This window comes from Lampetra planeri, chromosome 46 (genome assembly GCF_965212315.1).
Source record: "Lampetra planeri chromosome 46, kcLamPlan1.2.h2, whole genome shotgun sequence".
Lineage (NCBI taxonomy): Eukaryota > Metazoa > Chordata > Hyperoartia > Petromyzontiformes > Petromyzontidae > Lampetra > Lampetra planeri.
Window position 1 is genome coordinate 784677 of NC_136152.1, and position 25021 is coordinate 809697.

General features: G+C 47.8%; 1 protein-coding gene across 1 annotated transcript in view; it reads left to right on the forward strand.

The window, feature by feature from the left end:
- Positions 1-24478, forward strand: part of AP1M1 (adaptor related protein complex 1 subunit mu 1) — a 36078-nt gene extending 11600 nt beyond the window's left edge. The window contains exons 3-12 of the mRNA XM_078615082.1: positions 2008-2075; positions 4603-4733; positions 7548-7695; positions 8142-8268; positions 10506-10648; positions 12354-12425; positions 13449-13607; positions 15792-15917; positions 16964-17039; positions 18972-24478. Coding sequence (XP_078471208.1) covers positions 2008-2075; positions 4603-4733; positions 7548-7695; positions 8142-8268; positions 10506-10648; positions 12354-12425; positions 13449-13607; positions 15792-15917; positions 16964-17039; positions 18972-18994 — 1073 coding nt within the window. The 3' untranslated portion in view covers positions 18995-24478. The remainder of the gene's footprint in view (positions 1-2007; positions 2076-4602; positions 4734-7547; positions 7696-8141; positions 8269-10505; positions 10649-12353; positions 12426-13448; positions 13608-15791; positions 15918-16963; positions 17040-18971) is intronic.
- The last annotated feature ends 543 nt before the right edge of the window (positions 24479-25021 follow it).

Below are 25021 nucleotides of genomic sequence, written 5' to 3' on the forward strand. Positions count from 1 at the left end.
CACGGACGGAGAGAAAAAAAAAACCCCATCGCATTAAATTTAGTTCCGCGCTTCATTTGTCAAAAAATTTCAGCTCTGAGCTTTAAAGATATTGGTTTGACTGCCATGTGATGAACATTGCTGTCTGTGATGGGGTCGGTGGGTGTAAAAGTGTTGCCCTATGCTATGTGGAATAGAGGTCATTTTAAAGGATCTCAAAGGTAAGGGATCTCAGAGGTAGCTTTGTGATACCCCCGTCTGTGGGCCATTCTCTCAACACGAAAGGTTGCGGTGCTGTGCGATCGATCCGAATGGATCGCTATTCTCGTGACAAGACGCCGTTTGTACAATTGTGGTGACGTGTCATAACCAATATTTGAATATGAAGGAACACAGTTTTTCAGTGCAACACTGATGGTGCATCTACTTATTTTCCCTATGCACATAGCCACATCGACATTCTTGGCTGCATTACTGAGAGGTCATCCAAGATTAATATTTCGAGTTAAGGTGAAGTTGCCTGTTGGATTGTTGCCATGCTAATGTCTGCTAATCCAAGAGTTATTAAATTTTGCATACCTTTGTTCGTCATGTTGGCAGCTATGCATCAACATGCTGGCAGTTTTACACGCTGCGATGTAATATACATTTATCGTCAGCCGTGATCTATCCACTGCGGGATTAAGCCCTCTGCAAGACGTCGTCATCTCTCATGGTCTTGCGATGCAATAATTTTGCACGTGAGCCGATTTCATAATTCTGTCTCCATGGTGGACCTCTATCTGGGGCTTGTTGTTGCCTCTTTGGGCTGCCACACCATCATGAGTCTCTCCCACCGGCCGTCGTCCCTTCTTCCGTGTCCTGTTCAAGCCCACTCCTGCTTGACGGTCATTACGATATTTACGCCACCTTTTTGCCAGTATCAAGTTGTTGAATGGTATAGACAAAATGCTTTACCTTGTCTGACATAAATTCAGGCATAATGCAGGTATTTTGGGTAAGATCGCATAAATATATAAATGTGTTGTTAAACCCGCCAGCACCCGACACAGCCAATTAGTAAGGTTTGTCACGTAAACAGAACGTGCCAATTCGTCACCAGTACAGCACACCGGTGTGTTGGAGAGCCAAGCCACAACATTTACAATCTTGAGCACGACGTTTCGCCAGTAATTACAACCAGCTTCATCAGGCAACAGCCAGAAATACAGGTGTTTAGATGTTCAAACGCCAAATAGACACCTATTACATCAAGTCTGCATTAACCACACGTGGTAAAAATGCAAACAATGATGCATTGATAATCACATTTGAAACGATCGACTTTGACAGCACGATGATGATGGGGTGTTTTCACATTTGTGTATTGTCGGGGGCCCCACGTTAGGGGCCGCACTAAAGGCCTCCAGGGGCTGCCAAGTGGCCCGCGAGCCTTACAATAAAGAACACTCTCATAGAATGGAAATAATAAAATAATAAAAATAAAACATTATAAAATAATTCTCACGACGTTTCGGCCACAACGCAAGCAGCCGTCCTCAGGTGGAGAGCAGGTCTGTCGAGAAGACAGAGTCTGAATGACACACTCCAGGCTTGGAGCGACTATTTGAGCTGGAGTGTGTCATTCAGACTCTGTCTTCTCGACAGACCTGTTCTTCACCTGAGGACGGCTGCTTGCGTTGTGCCCGAAACGTCGTGAGAATTATTTTATTATGTTTTATTTTTATTATTTTATTATTTCCATTCTGCGTGACTTTACCGAAAGAACCAAGAAGATAAATCCCTGCAGTCACGAAAGCTTTAAATCGAAATGTAACAATCTCATAGCCGATGAAGAGGAGAATTCAGTTTTCAGTTTAATTTACTAGGTATAACCCTGTGAGCCATGCGGCTCTTGACTCGGGTGCAACCGCAACGAACAAAAACATGAACAAAATAATAATCATAATTAGAGGAGAAAAGATAGGCATTGCTGTGTGTTGCCTGTGCATTGGTGTCACCGCTTCCTTGATTTTGTTGGTCTTCCAGTTGTGGCCACCTCCAAGAAGAATGCCAATGTTGCCCTCGTGTTTGCCTTCCTTTACAAGATGGTCCAGGTGAGATTTGCCTGCTCTGCACCCAGCTATCCGTACACTCGCGTGTGTTTGTGTTAAAATCCCTTATCAGATTGTTATTGCTATTTATGCAACATTTAAGCCGTGCGCTGCAGATAAGGGTTTCAAAATCATAATCTTTATTTATCCTGGAGGAATCTGATGAGCTATGAAGCTTTTTTTCACTGGTTTTGGGGTCTTCTGAGTAATTCAGCCTTCAATGTCGACACGATATGAGTGGAATACATTTTTAGGGGTTAAAGTGCCCGTGAGCTGCAAGATGTTTGGTGCAAAGTTATGTAACACATAAAACGTACGTCTATTCCATTGCCCATTCTCTTCCTCTGCCCTGCCCCCGCCCCTCTGTGCCTTCTTATTACCTCCCTTTTCCTCTCGTGGTCCCCTAAGTACCCCTCTATCGCGGTCACTCATTCATCAACCCTTGCATATATCTGCCATCTCAATCATTTTATTGTGTCACCATTTTTTTTACCATGTGCAGCACCCTGAGTGAAGGCGTGCTCGATTCATATAAAATAAGATAACACGATGATTATGTTAATTGCTGGGTGTCAAATCGTTGCTTGGCAAAATTTTCAATTGTGTAATTAGTGGCGGTTGAGCCTGCTGCATATGCAGCGGCAAACTTTTTTTTGAACGAGATTCTGCGCAATCTCCTGTGCGATTTTGCGTACCATTGAAATTCGAAAGTCCGTGTTATTTTGGCACGCTTTACCGTGACACAACGTGCACATGCGTAAAAAAACTGTGCCAACTTGCACCACAATCGCCATTACGACTGCTCCGTTCGTTTGAATCCATCCTGACGATGGCACTTCATCTCAATGAATGGTTACTTTTATTAAATATTCATAAAAAAAATCGTTAAACGTTATCATATTATGCGGTATGAAAACGGCAACAGTGTTATTACAAGACATCTATCGGTAATGACATTATCTATTGAGGTCATTCATTACATTCTTATAAATTTGACCTGTAAAAGCAAGGTTACGGGACGGATACGAGGTGATGTGTGAGTGTGTGGTGTTGGCCCAGATTCCTGACCACCTCATCATGCAAAGGCCTCTGTTGCCCACTTGGCCACTCCTACCCTGACACACCACCTCTCCCCCCACCCAGTCATACGCTCCACCTGTCTGGGTGGACACATGAAGAGAGGGGTTGCCAGCTTGCCTGGATAAACAACAGCTTACCTGGTTACACAACATTATTTGGTTCTTTTGGTAAAGTCACGTAGATAGAAAATAATAACAAAAAAATTAGTGAATAAAAAAACACATTCCTGCAGAGGGAGCTGGTAGGAACGTTGGGTTGCTCGGTCAATGGCCAGGGTCAACGGCGGCGTGGTGTATTCCGCAAATATGCCTGACTGAGGGCGGGCACAAGCCGGGGGGAGTAGGTTAAACGTTGAGTTTTATAAGGGCACCACGGGGTGACCAGCCCTGCCCCACCCCTCCCACCCTCCCCACCCAGCCCCTCCCCACCCTCTCCTCCCCTCCCCACCCAGCCCCTCCCCACTCAGCCCCTCCCCACCCAGCCTCTCCCTGCACGACGGACGGATAACAATAATCCCCTGTGGGCTGGTGTAACCAGGAGGTTCCTACCAGTATAATATAAAAAAACACTAATGTAGCCACCAGGCTACAATCCACATTATAGATTGTGGTACACTCATTCCGATTAAGAACCAGGCTATAGTCTACATTAGTGTTTTTTTGGTTTTTATTTTATTAATTGTATTCACTTTATTATTTATTATTATTAATATTTTTCTTCCATCTACTTGACTTTACCGAAATAACCAAGGAATATGAATTCCTGCAGTCACGAAAGTTTTAAGTCAAGGTTACTCAACAGCTTACGTGGTTTAAACGCCTTTTGTTCTGCTGCTTCCCCCGAACTGCTGTGACCTTGGAATTCCCTCCCTTTGCCACTCTTCTCAAACGCTCATAGCCTCTCTGAATTCAAGAAACGTATTAACTCTTTCAACGGTTACAATTTTGACGTTGCTAACTTGTGGTTGATTTTTCGAAAAGGCTACATAATCATTGTAAAATTGTCCACGAAAACCTACATAGTTTTTGATGTCTGTTTCTGGCTGCCTGCCTGATGTTTTGGCTCTTTGGGCTTCTGCTGAGTAACTGTTGGCAGGGAGAAATGTTGACTACCTCGCCTGGTATGCAGGCGGTCGTGTGTTCGATCCCGACACTGACGCCTGCTGTATATTTGGAGTATGCATGTCTCCCCCGTGGTCACGTGCATTTTTCTCCGGGTCCTCTGTTTTTTCCCCTCCACATTTAAAAACGTGCATTTCGAGTATTTGGCCGTGATACATTTCATCGTGATAAGCCGCTTCATTGACCTATCATTTGTGGCCAGGTTGCTTCTGTAAAAGAGCTACACAACTCAGTGGGCTTCACCTGGTAAAATACAAAATAGTTTAGTTTAACGTTGTAAAGTAAAACAAAAAACTCGTGTCTCGTGGGGGTCATGTCTCCACGCCCAGGTCTTCTGTGAGTACTTCAAGGAGTTGGAAGAGGAGAGCATCCGGGACAACTTTGTCATCATCTACGAGCTCATGGACGAGGTCATGGACTTTGGTTTCCCCCAGACGACGGACAGCAGGATTCTGCAAGAGTGAGTTGACACGTGGGGAATACAATAAAAATCACGAATACGAATCCTTGCAGTCACGAAAGCTTCAAATCTAGAATTACACGTGGGGGGTCTGTCCCTGGCGTGGAACTATTTAACGTGGCTGGCGTTCGCGGCCGGTGCAGAATGTTTCTCCCCGCTGGGTTTTCCGTATTTTCCATCCGTGTAACGATGCATTGATTCGTCAATTTAAAATCAATTCCACTTACGATTGATGCAGTTTAAGAATACATTTTTTATTCGCATATGAAATATCAAATTTAATCGGCTTGTACGCGGGTGCTAGATGGCGATGGCATGGGGGGAGGCTTTCATCCAGCAATGGATTGACAAAGTGATGAAAATTATAATTAGCGTGGGCTACTGTTTGTAAGGTTATCAGTCCCTCCAGAAAAACGCGATTATGCGATCGCAAGATTTCACGCAAAATCAGCCAAAGTCCGCATATTTATGCGGGGGGCGCGTTTTTGCAAATACGCCGCACTTTCGCCGCATAAATTGCAGATTTCCACGTGCAAAATATGCGGGCTTGCATGATTTCATGATCCCCGCATTTTCGTTGCAAAAAGTCACATATATTTTAGCAGAAAGTTGAAAAATGTTGCGTTTACTTCACACAAGCGCAGCCATTTCCCCTGTTGCCATGGGAACGTTATGAAGTGACGTCACTCATTACGCGACATCATTGAAAAGTTGCAAACCCCGCGATGCCAATGAAACCATGATGAAGCCCGCAAATCTTTCTCATTTGCCAACATACATAAGCGCAAAAGACCGTGCAAAGCAGTTCCCCAGTGTGTTACATGACAGTGGGGGCAAATTATTTTGCATAGCTACCTCTGTAAAACAGGAAGCACACATTTTATTTTTTAATATTTTATTTATTCATTTTTGCAGAAGTTGTAGCATATTCATTTTGTAAAGCTACAGAACTTGTTTGACTCAATGTTTTGTAAGTTTGAGCCATCTGTGTGTTAAGGTCTGAAATAAAACAAGATGAGAACTTAAATATTCCCAGCACTTTCTGTGATGTAGTATGCTTGCTTATCATAGGAAGTAATACGAAATTACTCTTTACGTTAAAGTAGTAACCTAGTGAATAGGGTGTTGGGGGAATCACTTTTTTTTTCTCTTTTTCATCAAACCGCAGTTTTTGCAAGTTCCCGCAATTTTTGCAAGTTCCCGCAATTTTTGCAAGTTCCCGCAATTTAATCGCATAAAATTGCATAAATATCCCGCATATTCCATCGCATTTTTTAAGAAAACGTGCCGCATAATCAACGATTTTTGCCCGCAACAATCACCAAAAAACTCCGCGTTTTTCTGGAGGGACTGGGTTATGTAACATTGTATTTTGCCAGTGCCTTGCTTAGTGTGCTTGGGCAATTATTTCTAGTTTTTTTGCAAGCATACCAGAGTGCTCTGGGATACCACTCAAACCCTCTCTCTGCTGGTGAACAACAATACACGCTCATGTAATATGAATTTAACTGAAGACACCAAGGGAGACCATTGCAGTACTTTCTATAGCCTCTCTGTTGGTGTATTTGTGTACAAAGTGGACTGGGGTGGTGGTGGTAGTGTAGCAGTTGGCACGCTGTGCTACGAACCCAGTGACCCGAGTTCGATTCCCGCTCGCGGCCAACACCGGTGACGTTTATTTGAACCGGTCCTGGGCCTCTCTTAGGTCGACTCGGCCTCAACTGAGTACCCGGTGCGGTGTGTAAACATCGCCACTAAGGAGACAAGAGCAGATGGGCATGGTGCTGGCCACCCCCCTCGTGCACCGTGCCGGCCTTCATAGATGCGCGCTAGCAAGACTTGCCCCAACGGTCTGTTAAGGCTATAAGGGGGATATTTGTCTTATAGTGGACTGCTGCTATTCACCAGCACTTGCGCACACACACAAGAGACAAATGTGTGTGTATGTATATGTTGGATTTTGTGAGTTTCTCCCATATACCTTGTAGTCTAACTCTCATAACAATAACAGTAATCGCCTTTTAGCCATGATTTATCCACTGCTGGATGACGACCTCTCATCTCTTACAGTCCTGAAGAAAGTGAGCTTTTAATACATAAATAAATTAATAGATGTTTGCCGCCCACATTTTGGCTCGTGGTCAATAGCAGCAGCATAGTTTGGCTCAATTTCTTATAAATGAGGCTCAGAAACAGTTGGTTGTAGTTGTAAAAACAGGCAGGCGAGTTAGAAGAAGAAGTTGTGGCTGCCTGGGTTATTGCGTGCGTGCATGCGTGTGGGGTTGACCTAACTTCCTGAAAAGAATTCCACTTCTATTTAAAGCTTTCATGACTGCAGGGATTCATCTTCTTGGTTCTTTTGGTAAAGTCACGTAGAAGGGAAATAATATAATAATAAAAATCAAACATGATAAAATAATTCTCACGACGTTTCGGCCACAACGCAAGCAGCCGTCCTCAGGTGAAGAACAGGTCTGTCGGAAAGACAGTGTCTGAATGAGATTTAATGAGATTCAGACACTGTCTTCCCGACAGCCCTGTTCTTCACCTGAGGACGGCTGCTTGCGGTGTGGCCGAAACGTCGTGAGAATTATTCTATTATGTTTTGTTTTTATTATTTTATTATTTCCCTTCTACGTGACTTTACCGAAAGAACCAAGAAGAAGAATTCCACTGTGCCGGGTTCCACTTCGTTTCATGACCACTGCTGATAACACTGCTTTGCCTCCTCGGTCTCTGGGACTCCGCCCCTCTTTGCTGTGATTGGTCCACACCTGGCTCATTGGCACGCCTCTTATTGCCCGTGATTGACAGGTACATCACTCAGGAGGGGCACAAGCTGGAGGTCGGGGCCCCGCAGCTCCCCGCGACCGTCACTAACGCGGTGTCATGGCGGTCGGAGGGGATCAAGTACCGCAAGAACGAGGTCTTCCTGGACGTCATCGAGTCCGTTAATCTGCTGGTGAGGTGGCGCCATCGACGACGTTTGGCAAAGTGGGGGATCTCGCTGCAACCGGTTGCGAGTGGTCGTGCAACCATTTGCTTACGGTAGAGACGGTGTGCTTTCGAGCATCTGCTCGGCGGTTTCTAGCGACGTTATTGCATCGCGTGCTGCACGTTGCCAAACATTAATTGATTCCGAATACGTCGATTGCATTTTCTGTTGCACAACTGCTCGCTTGGAAGGAGTGGGGGAGCCGAGGAGTGGAAGGGCACAAGAGATCATCTCGTGTGTGCGGTTGCTCGATGGATTGTTACGTCGCCAGATTGCGAGAGATTGCAGCGGTTAAGGGAAGGTTACCTTCATCCATCATTGGATTGATACGCGACTGCTGCCGATGAGGATGACGACGACGACGCAGTGTTATGACGTTAATAACGGGATGACTCGGTTTTTTGTATGAGCAGGTGAGCGCCAACGGTAATGTGCTGCGGAGCGAGATCGTGGGCTGCATCAAGATGCGCGTGTTCCTGTCGGGCATGCCCGAGTTGCGTCTGGGACTCAATGACAAAGTCCTCTTTGAAAATACCGGACGTAAGTGCCTTTGTGTGACCCGGCTCAAAGTCAACGGTGGTGGGAGAGAGGTTACATTGGTTTTTAATTTGTGCTGTTCTTTGTTATAAATTGGTGGTTCTTCACCTTTACTGCAGCCTGGCACCGCTTTGGTTCTCAATCAGCAAAACATCTCTGATGTTAATAAATACACAGGTTTGAAACCAAAGTAGTTGTATTTACTGGCCCGTGCTGAATTTGTGTTTTGATGGTTTACCCTTCTTAAAGAATCTGGCCAGATCTCGCATCCCCAGAAAGGGCATCTCACACCCCCAGGGTTATAAATAATATATTTGTTGAACGGATGCCAATTAACAATCTGTCGGTATGACACTCTACCCCCCCCCTTCCCTCCACTGACACAGCCAAACAAATGTAATCATCACGAGCGTTTAATGCACCAATTATTATTGTTATGTCTCACTCACCGGTAAGTTGAGAAAATCTCACAAACAAATTTAGCATTTGGACGCAGCGTTTCGCTTGAAACTACGTCAATCGTCGTCCAGGAAGTCTGAATAAAATCCGGGAAGTGAAATGTTACTTTATCTTGATTTGAAGCTTTCGTGACTGCAAGGATTCATATTCTTAGGTTTTTTCGGTAAAGTCACGTAGATAAAAAATTAAAATTAATAAAAGTAAAATTAAAATAAAATTAAAAATTTAAATCACATTTTTTTTACTTTATTATTATTTTACTTTTATTAATTCAAATTTGTTTTATCTACGTGACTTTACCGACAAAACCTAAGAATATGTTACTTTATCCTTTACTTCCTCGATAAGATTCAGAATGTCAGAAGCTGAAACGATAGTTAATTGGCGTATAAAACTTTGAATGCGCGAGAGTTTCTGTTCCCCGGGAAGCTCCTGGTGCATGGAGCGAAACGCCAATCCAATCGGACTGACTGCACGGACTCATGCACACCGTGTTCACCCACCACACTGCAGGCCATAGCAACGCTTCCTCTTCTGCTTCTTCCCATGCGCCGGGAATTCCCTCCCACTGCCTCCTTTTCCTAAGCCCCCGTAATAACCTCGCTCGTTTAAAAAAAAAAAACATCCACGGCTCTTACGCGTTGCACACTTTGATCGTGCCGTTGTTGGCCTCTTGACGGTTTGGGCTTTTGGGCCTGTGCTCAGCGACCGCTTAGAAATATAAATAAAAAAAACATTCGGCTAACACAGCTGTGATGGAATTGGCAATGTTTTTTTAATCGGCATCGCCCGAGTGCTGTGTGTCGCCTCGCCAATATGTTTTATTCAGGAGCAGTGGAATGCTCGCTGGCCTCGGCTTGTCAACGCGACGTTTGCACGCCGCGGTGAATCCCGAGGGGAGCCCCGCTCATCTCTATTAACAAGTTGCGAATGCTCCCCCCCCATACCCGTGTGAGCGCGCACTGTGTTTCGGGCTTCGGCCCACGGGGATTTCTGTTGCCCCCCGCGCTCTCTATGCTGGGTTCTTGTCATAATAAAGAAAACGAACAAAAAAGTTTTGCACGTCGGCTGTCACGACCGATATTATCCATTTCGATTTAAAGCTTTCGTGACTGCAGGGATTCATCTTCTTGGTTCTTTCGGTAAAGACCTGACAAAGGAATTCCTTCCTCCCCTAACCCAGCTTAAATATACGCTGCCAAGCTTGGTAGTGTTCATTCAGCAGACGCTGTCTTTCCGACAGACCTGTTCTTCACCTGAGGACGGCTGCTTGCGTTGTGGCCGATACGTCGTGAGAATTGTATTTTATTATGTTTTATTTTTATTATTTTATTATTTCCCTTCTACGTGACTTTACCGAAAGAACCAAGAAGATATTATCCATAATAGAGGTTTTTTTGGGTTGGATCGCGTAACTATAAATGTGGCGTTAAACCCGCCACTGCCCGACACGGCCTATGATTAAGTCTTGTCACGTAAACAAAACGTGGCCATTTCGTTACAAGTTCAGCACACCGGTGTGTTGGAGAGTAAACCCACAACATGAACAATTGGAGTACGACCTTTTGCTGGTAATTACAAGCAGCCTCATCAGGCGACAGCCAGAGTTGGTGAGTATAACAAAAAGAAGTTGTGATTGTCACTAGACATTCGGCAGCACAAGCGGCGTTGTCACGTTAACGTCGAATTGCGGATTCGTTTTCGTTCGATGAATCGGTGCTTCATTACCGCACCCCAGTGGCATTAACGGGTGGGGGGGGTCGGTGTCCTTTTTCCCGCAGGGGGAAAGAGCAAGTCGGTGGAGCTGGAGGACGTGAAGTTCCACCAGTGCGTTCGGTTGTCACGCTTTGAGAACGACCGCACCATCTCCTTCATCCCTCCCGACGGCGAGTTTGAGCTCATGAGCTACCGCCTCAACACGCACGTGAGTCCGGAACCTATGTGTATATATATACACACACACACGGAGCAAGCCCTCGTTTAACAAGGGAGATACGTTCCTGAAAAGTTCCGCGTAAAAAAAAAAAGCGCGAAGCGAAAACGATAAAAAATTTTGCGATAAAGTTTGGCAAGATGCGATGTACGCAGACCGTGAGATTGCGGGGCAAATAATTTAAGGTATGCCATCGCGTTACCGTATCGTTCCACGTTCTGTATCATACCACTCGCCCGCACAGCTTGAGAAAGTAATTCGTCAACCGCTCAGAAACTGTGTTATAACGGTGCGCGTTCAACGTTAAAACGGGCACGTTCTGCTTAGCATGACAAGCGTTGGAAGAACCGCATTCCACGTAGCATGCCAAGCATTGGAAGAACCGCATTATAGCGAAAATGTGTTGCGAGGATTTACCGAATATGTATACAGGGTAGCCACAGTCCCTCGGCATCTAACAAAGAGATGACGTACCTTTATTCGAATCGCTCAGTGTGCTGCCCTCCATCCTCAGTGTGCAGTTACTCATCCTTCCCTCTCTTAACACGTTCCTTCGCAGTGGGCAGGTAGGAACTTGGTTGGACAGCGCATTCGTGCGATCCGTGTCACGCAGCGCAAGCTGCGTGGGGCGGCGCGTCACGTGGTGCTGAGCCCGCCTATGAAATACAAATCGAGGGCGTGGCTATGCACGACAGACAGACAGACAAATAATCCCTGGTGGGCTGTGTGGAACTGTTGTTCCTACCTGTATAAACTCGTGAATGTCTGCCATGTTGAAACCTCACCTGGAAATACGGTGAATAAAACTAATATTGCATGCAAAGGGACTTTGTGGCCACCCTGTAAGCATAACATGTATACATCATAGTTGCTGAGCAGAGGCCCACATTTCCAGGCAGCCATGAACTAACGGCACCATTAAAGTTGTAATTGAGAATAATACATTTTTCTTACTCAGTGCTCTTCATCCATGGATCACAGAACGCTGTACAACATCAGAGTTGATACGTTTGTGGGAATGAGCAAGGTTTTATCAGGGGGGGTATATAGACGATGAAAGTGAATGCCAAAGTGCAGCATTGTGAGAGAAGAAGCAGAGGTGAGTGTGACGTGTATGTATGTTGAACTTCTTTCGCACCGTACGTAGCCAACTGTGTTAATCGGAGGTGCGGTATTTATGTATGTTGAGCTTCTGTCACACCATAGCTGTATTAATCGGAGGTGAGCGGTGGATGGGGGGGGAAGGACAACAAACTAAACACAATAAGCAGTTCTAAATAAATTATTTTTAAAAAATCTAGGTTTGAAAATGCATCGCGTAGTGTGGGTGGCTGAACACCGTGTGGAATGACAAGAAACCGTCGGTGTCTGGTCTAGAGCCGAGCCCTCGACACGCATGGCTGGAGGACTCGATGAGTGGATGTCCACAGGAACCGTGGTTGTGGCCGTGAGAGCAGGTGTATGTGTGTGGGGGAAGAAGAGGGAATGTCTTCATTACCAGGGGGCCACAACCGCACTTTGCCGTGCAGCGCACCGCCGTGTTGTTGCCGGTAGTAACACGTGTTGTTGTTTGGCATGTGGACGTCCGATGTTTCGCTCCAGTGTGTGCTGGGAGCTTCTGCAGGAATGGAATTCAACGGGCCACTTTCTCTCTCATCTTACTTTTTTTGTTCCATTTTATCAACGTCCGTTTCAGGTAAAACCGCTCATCTGGATAGAGTCCGTGATTGAGAAACACTCGCACAGTCGCGTGGAGATCATGATCAAGGTACGCGGGTGCTACCCACCGTACCCACCCCGCCTCCCCCCCCCATTTTGCAGGGAGGGATTCCCAAAGCCAGCAGCAGAGAACGGTAATAATTCTAATCGTACGGGTAAGGGTTTTGAAATTACTTGAAATGGCTTTCTTTTCACTACTGCTGGCAGGAGGGCCTCCACTCTCAAGAGAGAGCGGTAGAGAACACGTACACCAAGGGTGCTGATTAAAGGTGGACTCCGATAAAAATTATGAAATAAAATTGATCAAGTCGATCGTGAAAGGCATTGTACCAACTCGCCTCGAGAAAAGTGTTTTGAACCCTTTTCCATTCCGAGACGACTGCAAGGTGCAGGGTGGGTCCCGTTCGCCACCGAATCTTGGAACACGCAAGCGGTGGTGCCGTTGTTTTTGAATGCATTGTACTCACCGCAGAGAACTGCAGCGACACGACTGCACTCTATGATAGCCGGCGCCAAACTGTGCCACAGCATCAGAATATTGATACTGGAGCTATCTGATGAGCTATGAAGCTCTTCTTCACAGATGTCCAGTAGACGCCATCACCGCATGGCCTCACGGCAGCCTCGATACCAATAAAGTATGAGACATCTTTACCAGTGGAAAAATATAGTAGTAGGTTTTTACCCTTTCAACTGGTACAAAAACTGACACCTTTATACAAGGCATCATGTTTGCAATAACCACAACACAGGCAGTCAAAATGCAAACAAAAAGAAACAACTCTGATAATGATAATGATATGCACTGTCCTTGAAGTTGATTGGTCCACACCCGAGACAGCTTTTCTTAGAACCTAGTCTCCATTGGTGTTGGACCAGATGATGCCTTGTATAAAGGTGTCAGTTTTTGTACCAGTTGAAAGGGTAAAAACCTATTACCAATAAAGTTATTTTTTTCGATGACTTGCACGTATCTCATCGGAATGGGAAAGGGTTAATCAACGCTTTGACCGCTGTTTTAGCGGCAAATTAGTGACGAGGGCTGCCTTGTGCTGGATCTGCTTGCGCGCAGGCCAAGAGCCAGTTCAAGCGGCGCTCGACGGCGAGCAACGTGGAGATCCAGATCCCCGTGCCCAACGACGCAGATTCGCCCAAGTTCAAGACCAGCGTGGGAACCATCAAGTGGGTCCCCGAGACCAGCTCCATCCTCTGGTCCGTCAAGTCCTTCCCGGTACGACGCGAGCCCCGCCTCTTTGAGTCGGTACACGTGTATTTGCACACGCGTCTTGAGCGTGCGTCGGGAGATGAGCAGTGGGTGGATGTTTTAGCCAGTCTGGGGGGGGTGGTGGGCGGGGTGGCGCCTCTCCGAGGTGGACTCGGCATTAAATGAGTATTCTTTGGGTTTCATCTTCTTGGTTCTTTCGGTAAAGTCACGTAGAAGGGAAATAATAAAATAATAAAAATAAAACAATAAAATAATTCAGACGCCGTCTTTCTGACAGACCTGCTCTTCACCTGAGGACGGCTGCTTGCGTTGTGGCCGAAACATCGTGATAATTATTTAATGATGTTTTATTTTTATTATTTTATTATTTCCCTTCTACGTGACTTTACCGAAAGAACCAAGAAGATGAATCCCTGCAGTCACGAAAGCTTTACATCTAAATATTCTTTGGGTCTTTCGGTCTTTCGAGTACCTTGTGCGTTGTGTAAGCATCGGCACTGGGAGACAAAGGCGGCCGGGCGTGGTGTTGGCTACCCGCTCCTCGTGTGCTGTGCAAGCCTTCATAGGTGCTCGCTAACAGCACTTGCTATGTGTTTCTTCTGTATAGAGTGGCATTCTATGCCAGATGGATAAAATACAGGAAGTTAGCACAATAGGGGGGCACAGGTGGTGCATATACCAGTCATCTCAGTCAACCCATGGACCCCGAGTCTGTCCCAAGCCCTCCTGCAAGCGAGTCTTCGACACATCACATGGCCACAAAGTGCACCTTAGCTTGGCATCGGCGCTATGGTAACATCACTGCCACACTGTGGCGAATAGCGGCTGTTGTCCGTGTATTGTGTTGGCGTTCCTGGTGTTGTGGTGCTTTGTTGTCAGCAGAGGGCAGTGCAACAAAATCAATTGGAATTTACCAATGCTTCACCGCCCTATGGTTCCTTGTCTTTGCCAACCTATACTGACCAGCGTGCTCGAGTTAGGTCAAGGGATCTCCATGATCTGCACAGCATGGGAAGGCCACCTTTATTCAGCAGTGGATTGACTATAAAGGCCGTAGATGTTAGTATACGCGTGCGAGTGTGAATTATAGTGTTCTAGTGGTTTGTGTGTGTGTGTGTGAAGAGTGGCGTGTTGGTGTGTGTGGAGTGTGGTAGTAATATTATAGAGGTGTGTGAGTGCGTGTATGTGCGGCCGGGCGTGGTGTTGGCCACCCACCCCCTCGTGTGCCGTGCCGGCCTTCATAGGTGCTCGCTAACAGCACTTGCTTCTACAGTCTGTTAAGGCTATACGGGGGATCTTTATCTTTGTGAGGAGGGGTGGAATGGGTGTGTGTGTGTGTGCGGTAAAATCGACTCATGGGATGGGGGTTGTGTGGTGAACAGTGGCACATTGCTGTGCGACCAGTGGTTTTGTGTAACCCTGGTGATGTTTGTGTGGGGAGTGGTGACTTGGCCGGGTCACCACCCCTACATGTGCCATGCCTGTCTAAAATAGATTGCCGCAGTGGAAAGATGTTAACTGCCTCGTCTGGTATAGAGAAGGTCGTGCATTCGATCTCGAACCTTAACGCCTGGTATATTTGGAGTTTCCATGTTCTCCCCGTGGTCGCGTGGATATTTCTCCAAGTCCTTCGTATTTGGCTGCTTATACATTTCCACGTGATAAGCCACATCATTTAGCTATCAATTGTGATGGCCAGATCGCTTCTGAAAAAGAGCGATACAGCTCAGTGGGCCTTACCTGGTAAGTAAATACAAAAAATAGTTTAAAATAGTTTTTGTTTCGGGCGCTTTATTTTGGTGATTTTCGAAAAGTTTTTTTGGTTTGGCCATGTTTGTTCGTTGTAGTACAGAGTTAGACTGATGGCTTTAATCTAAGTTGTCTTGTGGTTGTTGTTTGACTTGCACCCCACTGGGATTTTTGCACATTTTTGTGTACGGTGCTTTTTCTGCAATATTTTGCTGTCTTTTCTTGGATTTTCTGTTTGCACTCAGTCACATATTCACTTTATTATGTTTTTTGTTCATGTTTTAGTTTTTTGTTTGTTGCGGTTGCACCCGATTCAAGAGCCGCATGGCTCACAGGGCTATACCTAATAAATGAAACTTGAACTTGAAATGACGCTTTGCGCCGATATCCCGCGAGATTTGGCGTGCGTGCTTGCGTGCGTGCGTGCGTTGCATCTATCAGGGCGGTAAGGAGTTCCTGATGCGTGCTCACTTCGGCCTCCCGAGCGTTGAGAGTGAGGTGCAGGAGGGGAAGCCGCCCATCACGGTCAAGTTCGAGATCCCATACTTCACCACGTCGGGCATACAGGTACAGCCTCTCTCTCCCCCTCTGTCCAGCGGGGTTATCCCGCGGTGTTGTGCGTCTACCGTAGAACCGTGACGATCGGTCGATTTGGCTGCGTAGGTTTTCGGGCTCGGGCTGTAACAGCTCTCGGGAACACTTCGAGAAGCTCCAAGCGCGTGGAGCGGAAACGCCTAAACGTATCGGTCGATTAAATCGATTGATGTTTTGTAATCGATTGCTCTATTTTTGTGGTCTGGTACTCGGGGGCCCCTATAAACACGTTCCTTCGGAGTGGGCAGGTAGGAACTTGGTTGGACAGCGCATTCGTGCGATCCGTGTCACGCGGCGCAAGCTGCGTGGGGCGGCGCGTCATGTGGTGCCGAGCCCGCCCGAAGCGCTCTATGAAATACAAATCGAGGGCGTGGCTATGCACGACAGACAGACAAATAAACCCTGGTGGGCAGTGTGGAACTGTTGTTCCTACCTGTACAATTACGGCAATCCCGACATCCCACCTCCTGAAGGTGGGAAGCCCCCTAAGAGCCTACGGTGCGTGATGGAAACGGCTGCACCGTGCAACAGCCATGGTCTCTCTACTGCTGGACGAATGCCTCCCCCAGCCATCGTGATCTCGCGCGTTTTCCACGACGCAACAATCCGTCAAGCTCCTGCTCAAAAGCTGCTTTCATCTCTCTCCATCTTTCCTCGGTTCACGTTCTCTCTGGCCTGTTCTCTCCTTTGACTGTCAAAGACTTTAGCGCCGGCCATTGTTCCTTTATAACCATGGCGTGTTCTATCCAAGCCCACTTACTTTTCTTTGCATTCAATGTGATGTTCCTCTAATCCATGCCTGCCTGTCTGTTTCTCAGTAAATCCAAGCACGCATCCTTCCCGTTACTTCATTATGCAATGTTCTGTTTTTCTTCTGTTTTCTGTGACCCGTGTCCAATATTTCAGATTCCTATTATCCGCTGGCCTCCGCAGTAGGGGTTTCACGAACAGGACTTGCCTCAACAGTCTACTGTGCTGAATAGGTTTCTTGTGTCTTTTGTTGTTTGTGCGCATCCCAGGTGCGATACCTGAAGATCATCGAAAAGAGTGGGTACCAGGCCCTGCCGTGGGTGCGCTACATCACGCAAAACGGAGGTGAGAGAGCCGCGTGCCCTGTCGCAGCCCTGTGTGATTATAATTACGTTACAAATTACTCCATAAGTTCAACATACGTATGCACACACACAGCAATTATTGCACTGGCAGGATAAATGACCACTTGCAGGCTGCCACTGGGGAGGGAGGGGGGTTCACCCCTTCGAATGTTTGAAGATGAGATGTGACGTGAAGGCGTTTTGATTTGCCGAGGCATTTGCACAATGCCCATCATAAATAGAGTCATTCTTATCGTCATACAATGTTAGGAAAAGGTTTGCAGGCTGGATTCCTGGCTGGCGTGATGATGACGGCACCCGCATCCCACAGGCGTTGAGCCGGGTTCGTACGCGCTGGCGTCACGCTTCTCCCTCCCCCGACCAGCCAGCCAGCCTCCACCCCGGTCATGTATCCCATGCAAATGTGTGGGAGTTACTGTCATACTCTCATGCTACATTAGACAAAAGTTTTGCTGGCTGGCTGGATAGTTAGCTGGAGGGTGCGTCAGTGGGAGGGAGTAGGACATGCGAGCTGCTGGTCTACCACTATTAATAAGATACCGCTAAAATCTGTTGGCAATAGTTATTTCTTTACCGCGGGTAATTCACGTGACGTCATATATTACGTGAACGGGGACAGCGTTACGTGTCATGGGTTTTGTTGCATCATAACGTTCCTACGTGTGGCCGCCAACCTGTACATCTCGTTTGCAGCTCTCTCTCTCTCCCTCTCGTGTGTGTTGCTTTCATCCCGCTAATCTTCGGTGGCACCTCCTGACTAATCTGCTTATTTGGGCCGTTGGCTGGCACGCAGCGTGTCACTGCCCCCGCGAGGGATCCGAACAGAGGCCTCGTCTCGCGGCGTGATGCAGATGGCACAATCGGAATCAAATTGGGCAAAGTGATAAAAGAAAATTTTACTTGAATTTGCTGCGTTAAGCCCAGCAAAATAGGGGCGTTTCTCAACACCTCTTTCTGACCACGGCATGAATCTGAAAATAAGTGTTTTCCCAAACGGAGCAAGTTAAAAAAAATATCCAGTAACGGTTTTAGTTAAATTTTTTTGGCGTAACGTACGTGTACACAAGCAGCAGGCTTTTTGGAGTAAGCCAGGGTTTCCCAAAGCACTTGTAACTCACACCACCCTTCAAAGCCCGTTGCCTCTTTGGAGACTCCCCATGCCATGTTATTTTTAATTCGCCGCTCGCTCCGGCTGCAACGCGAGGCCCCCCTTTGACGACCCTTAACGGGCCTCTAAAACACGACCCCTCCGGTATTCATGACACCATGGTTTGGGAAACCCTGCCATAAGCTTGCACAGTAGCTGACTTGCAGATGTCACTTGGTAAACATCACCTCTTCTCACTCTTGTCGGCTCCCCGTGCTCGTTCATCCCATCTCTTCCCTGTCACTCTCCTCATCCCCCTCGCTCCACTCTGCGTGCTTTCTCCGCTCCGGCAACCACGGCTTTCTGTTGATGCCTCCGGTCGACCTTCGCTCCGTGGGGAGGTCGCTCATTCTCCTCTGCTGCTCCCCATAACCTGAAACTCCTTTCTCCCAACCATCTGTGCTGCTTGACTGTCTGCTCCCAAGTCCAGGTTCAAGAACTCCCTTTTTCCCTCTGCCTATGAGTGACTGCCTCTCTCTACAAAATGAATATGCCCACCGTTTTTGTACAGCCTCTGGAGATGCGGTTGCATTTATTGACTCTGCACACTGGGATTTTTGCACACAGCGTTGGTGTACGGTGCTTTTTCTGGAAGACTTTGAAGTTTTCTCCTGGATTTTTCTGTTTGCACATAATCACTTTAAGATGCTTTCTTGTTCATGTTTTTGTTTGTTGCGGTTGCATCCCAAGAGCCGAATGGCTCTTGAACTGAAACATCTAATTAGTATTTTTCTGCATCCTTCCGCGTTGTCGCTGTTGCACCAGACTACCAGCTCCGGACCAACTGAGGCACCGGAGTCTCCCGGTTACGCTGGCTCCCGTTTGCGACGCCGACAACGGAGGGTGCCACCAGACGCGCCTCTACGTCGGTGGTCGGTCGGTGGCGACGGCACACCGGTCCTTCCACTCCCTCAGCACCAGCTCCTCCCTCCGCCTCACCGCTTTTCCAAACTGCCCGTTCATCCGTCCGTCCGTCAACTCGTCAGCACCCGCGCCCGGGGGCTGCCGTGACGTTCCCGGTCGCCCGTGCCGCTTGCTTGCCACCGTGTGGCTCCCTGCGGATGCTTCTCGTCTGCCGGGGATGAGCGAGGCAAAGCTGCTCCTGTGCACCCCCCCCTCCCACCATCGTCCCGTTCCTCCCCCCGCACTTCATTACAAATTCCTCTGTCGGTTGAGTCCCCCAAGGTCGGAGTCGCCAGACAAACCCCACCTCCCACTCCATGCCGGGTCTCGTTTAAGGTGCCGTACTTGCCCCCCAAATGTATTGCCGGACGTATTGAGCTACCGTCTCTGTGGGATGCCGGCGATCGTGGTGTTGCGCCGCAGGGAGACGACCGGATTTCGTTGATTGTCACCAGAAATGTCGCTGCCCAACAAAAGGAATTTCTTCGTCTCTTATCATGATGATGACGATGATAATGTTGTGGCTGTGCGAGACAGGTTGGGGTTTATTGACACGAGCACCTGGGCTGGTCGTGAGATCTCGAGTGGCACGGGGTAGCTTCCTAATCCAGGTGGTCGGCGACTCTCCAAGACCACCTTGACTCCATGGGCCAGGCCAGAGCGGAATTGGGTACCAGTAGAGGTGGAAAATATTCTGTGATATCAAGATCTTTACACGGTTAATAACGACGGATTGTGTAATAACGTCGTACTTGGTACACGGGGCTATTGCATCATTCACTTTTATTGGCCATTTAAAGATGTTGGTCCAACTCTAGCTTTGCCATCCACAGACGGCACCATTATTATAATTATCGTTTCGTTTGTTTACCCAGGAAAGCCTCGCCGAGTCTCAGGACGCTTTATTTTTTTTTCAAGAGGGTCCTTGACAAGGTTTCAAAGTTGGGGGCGACGTTGCTGCTGCTGCTGCTCCTTTGTGTAGCCTCAATTGAGTAATTTATCAGCATTGCGATGTTTGGATAAAATCAGTTACATAGGATGTGTTTTTTTTTCTTAGCTATGGGAGGAAACCAGAGAACATGGAGGGAAACCCCATGCATAACGGGGGGAGTAGACAAAATAACTCCTAAAAACTCCACACCTGTGTCGGGAATCGAACCCAAGTCTTACCACTGCGCCACCCTACGAATCTTGTACGAACAGGTGAAATATTCGGTTTGGGCCATGGACTACTTTTGCCCCTCCCCCCATCCCCCACGTCTTGCTGTGAAACTCACCTTGCCAATGAAGTGTGCTTGTGTGTGTGTGTCGCAACACAGTGTGTGTGTGCGTGTGTGGGTCTCTGAGCCACGGTCGACCTGTGTGTGCGTGCGAGTTGGTCATCGTCTTCCCCATTTAAGTGTTGTCCTTGTTGCAGTTACTGAGTAAAAAGTGTAAAATGTTGTAGCAGGCGGTTGAAGGGAAACCCCCCGATACCGCCACGGAGTCAGTATTGTCGCGTAGAATTCGTTGATCGTTTTCGAGAGACCTGATTGCGGGTTTATCCCGCCCAGGGTTCTTCTGTTTATTTTTATTTTATTTAACTTTGTACGGAAAAACGAAGGCCTAACTTTTTACTCCGAGCTTCGTCCCATTGTCTGTCGCCCGGAGATGATGTTACATTTCGTACGGGCCGGTGAAAGTGTTTTTCGATTCGAGCGGCTCGCAACAGCGCGTGGAAGTACGCGCCGTTTTAACGACCTGCCGAAACAACATTGCCAATCAATACCGCAGTAATGAACCTATCGGTTGAGCGCGAGGTGTCGGGCCAAACCTTTGAGGCATGCCGTTACAGCCTCGCGTGCCCACGGCTGTGGCGTGTACCGTATGCTGAACCATTGCGCGTTGCTCCTGCCGCATTAGAAGGGATGTCTGTCTGCTCGTTTGCACAGCGACGACAAGGGTGGTGGAGGGGTGGTATTTTTCCCCGCGTGGTCCCTATCAATTTAATAATCTCATGGATTCTGACGCTCGATGCAACGCGCATCGAATCGTTCGCTTAAGCATCGATCGTTTACAGTTCGCGCACATCGTTTTTTCTTATTCTATCACGGGGCTTAATTTCTTTTGAAATGTTTGCGTGAACCTATCCGCCGCAGCGATGCACATCATGCATGTGGTGTGCTAGGTGCGGGGATATTTCCCGGGTTTCCGACACGCTGGGCAGACCAGGCTGAAATTAAAAGCCCGTATCTGCTACCCATCACTCTTTGAGGGGGGGGGGGGGTGTAGTGAAGAGAGAGAACTGTACAAAAGAAATGCCGACAAACAAACAAACAAAAACCGAGACAAATGCTCATTTCCATCGTTGAAATGCAACGGCGTTGCTCGCGAAACATTCGCACCATTCGCCAAGGGCTTCGCACAAACATCGCGTGGTTTCACGGCTCCTTGCAAGGGAAACGATCAATAACCAAAACAGCTCCTCTCTTGCCGTTACGCAACTTTGGCGGCTTTGTGCCCCTGGGGTGCGGGACGCGTGCGTCTTGATGCAAGAGTGTTGAGAAAGTGTAATTTAACATGGCCTTGGAGGAACGTGTTCCAGGAACGTGTCTACGGCGGCGTATTTAACAAGCGTGGAAATTACGCCACGCCAAGTCTTCTCTTGCCGAGAATTTGGTGTTTTGCCCGATCTCGTCAGATCTCAGAAGCCGAGCAGTGTTTGAGCCTGGATCGTGCTGTCGGGGGTGATCGCCACGCAAGTCGGGCTTTGCAGGTTTACGTAGCGGCAAGCAGCAAAAGGGCAGTGCAACAAAATCCATTTGCTGTGCTGTACTTCTATGCTCTCACACTTGTACGTTCCGCCTTCACCAACTCCGCTCTGACCAGCGTGATGACGTACGGTCGGACAACAACCCGTCCACCATCCGCGTGGCGTGCGGGTGGAGGAGGCCTTGAACCAACAGTGGGTTGATTTAAAAGAGGTGGGCCTTCAATGTGCTTGGAAGGGAAGACGCTCCGGTGCCAACAGCATTGGTGACGTACCGACAAGCGCGTGGGGAGCGTTCCGCCACCGTCAGTGTTTCTTGCTCTGGCAACGTGAAACAAATATAAACTCTTCTTCTTGGTTCTTTCGGTAAAGTCACGTAGAAGGGAAATAAAAATATAATAAAAACAAAACATAATAAAATAATTATCACGGCTTTTCGGCCACAACGCAAGCAGCCGTCCTCAGGTGAAGAACAAGTCTATCGGGAAGATAGTTTTTTTAAAATTATTTTATTACTTCCCTTGTACGTAGCTTTACCGAAAGAACCAAGAAGATGAATCCCTGCAGTCACGAAAGCTTTAAATCGAAATATAAACTCTAGCGAAGTATGTTTTATTCGCCCATTTAACAAAGCTTCAGATTTGCATCAAACAGCCGGACACACTGCCTCTCTCCTGTGTTTTCATTACGAGATAAGAACAGGTTTTTGTTGTTGTTGTCTTTCGCGACTTAAGTTCAGGGCTGACCACGTGAGGCTGTGGGTGACGTCCTAGCCACGTTCACACGAGGAGAGACGCCACAGGGCTCTGGGGTTTCTATACTTTCTGTAAAAAAAAACTTGAGCTATTTACATTCCATTTGCGCGACCAAGGCGAAGAGATTTCCATTCGGAACCCTCATAGAAAGCGGTGTGACGTCACCCCCCGCCCCGCCCCACAGAATGCATTGTGACGTCACCACCAGCTTCCCCGTTGTTAAAGGACGGCCACCGGAAGATGACATCACAGAACTGCTGCCGAGGTCACTTCGATTGCATTTGCGTCTTCAACATATCAAGTTGTGCACCCTCGCATGCCCCTGCTGTGGAAGCGAACCGGACGATATAAAATCCCCGCCTATCTTTACCTACGGGCCAATCGGCGATGATGATGATGATGTCGTATGTGGCTTGACGCCCTGATTCCATCGTTTTTATTATTTACATTTCATCGGTAGGAGACGTCGCAGGAAGTGATGCCGCTTGGCTCGATGCGCTCTGCTCGTCTCACGAGAGATGCTGAAGGACGACGATAGGAGTGGCCCTTCCGTTTGACAACGGGGTGAAGGCCGGGGCTGCGAGTGTGGCGTCGCATTCGTACGAATGGCTTCGTGAACACCGGCTCAAGACAATATCGTTTCCAATTTTTGAATGTCTACATATCTCACTTCTCCCCCCCCCCCCACCACCGTCTTTTTATGAACGTGCCTGTAGATGAACTTTTGCGTTTTGGAGAAGATCTATTGATGTTACATCGCCGTTCACATGAGAAAATAAGTCGGATTAAGTAACAGAATAAGCCACCTCCACGCAACATTTTGAGAAATAATTATAACCGGGTTTATTTTAACTGGGTTTCTAAAACTACCCCCCCCCCCCCCCCACATCCGTCCATCCTGCAGGATGATTGGGTGGCACCACCGTCGATCGGCAGCAGCAGGTCGTGTGTTGGTGGGAGGTTAAGTGTGGGTACTCCCATCTCTTCAAATGTGTCTGACCCGCGTGGATGAGTCGACCAGATGCCCTCTATGGAAGGGCTTTACTTGAAGGCCCTCTCGTGACATCTGGGGTCCTGAACCGAGCCTGCTACGTGCCACGTGTATAGCTTCACTGACGGTGGGACCCCAGATCTGCACCATGCTTGTCTCTTACAAACTGAAACGCGTATTTTTGTTGTTGTTGTTGTAACTCTGGCCGACGAAAGCATTTTGCCCAACCGGAAAGTCATTGACGCGCGCAGTGCAGTACTGAACAGGAGTACTGGAAATAAATGTCTCTGTTTTTGTTTTGGCCGCATTATTCTGTTGTTGTTGCTGTTACAGTTTGTCTCTCGCTCGCTTGTTTTTTTGGACATCCCTGTCACTCGGTGACTTTGACCGACTATTTGACGAGGGTGACATTTTCGAGAAGACTCGAGCAGAACTTGAGATTTCGGGGCGATTTGTGACCGCGCTCTCTCTAGAGACGATTTGTGACCGCGCGCTCTCTCGAGAGACGGGGGGCGCGTGACTACGATTGATGCGAGCGGTGACATTGTCCGCTAATTGGATTCCACCTCGAGTGGGTCATCCCGAAAGGTCAACCGTACGCGGCGTTCGTTTCCAACTTCTTGTCGGGAGATTTCCTCGCCTGGCTGTTTTGACCGATTTAACCCGCGGACGACACGACGCGGTACAACGCCGCGCGTCTGTGTCACTTGTCCGCCCTCGCCAATTAACCGCCCTAGCGCAGCGCGGTAATGGGACGCGGTGTCACCGTCACTTTCCATAGGCGTTTTCAGATCTGGCATTTTCATGCGCAGTGATATGTATTGTTAATATCGCGTGCATTTGTTGAAACGAATTAAAAGCATTTCCCCCCCTCCCACGTTTTAAAGCGGTTTTTAATTTCATTCCTGTGCAGTAACCTCCCTCGTCCTGGTTTCCCGTTGCATGTTGACGTTCACAGATCCGAGCATATTCGCACTCCCGCCTACACCCCGACGAGTCAGGATATATCCGCCGAGTTGCTGCGTCTCGACGAGATTAACCGTGCGACGTTCGTTGCTCGATGTCAAATTGTCACAATCGCATGCTGCTCTCAAAGGGGTCGCTAAAATCGTCGGTTTACTTTAGCACACACGTAAACCAATTGTTTACTCCGCTCGGCGGAAAGGAAAGATCTCACCGAGTGAAGGTCACTTGCCTGTAGGGATGTTATCGTTGCGTGAAGTGACGGGTCTTGATTGTGCTGTTGGTACATTTGAGGGAGCAAGTCATTGTGCGAGTGAACATCTGTGATGAATTTCAGGTCAACTAAAACAACACGGTTTTCACCGTCACCAAGAGGATACATTCCAGTTGACGGGCTGCGATTATTCAAATAGGTTTGAGTAATCAGAAGGATTGTAAACGTGTTCAGATCAGC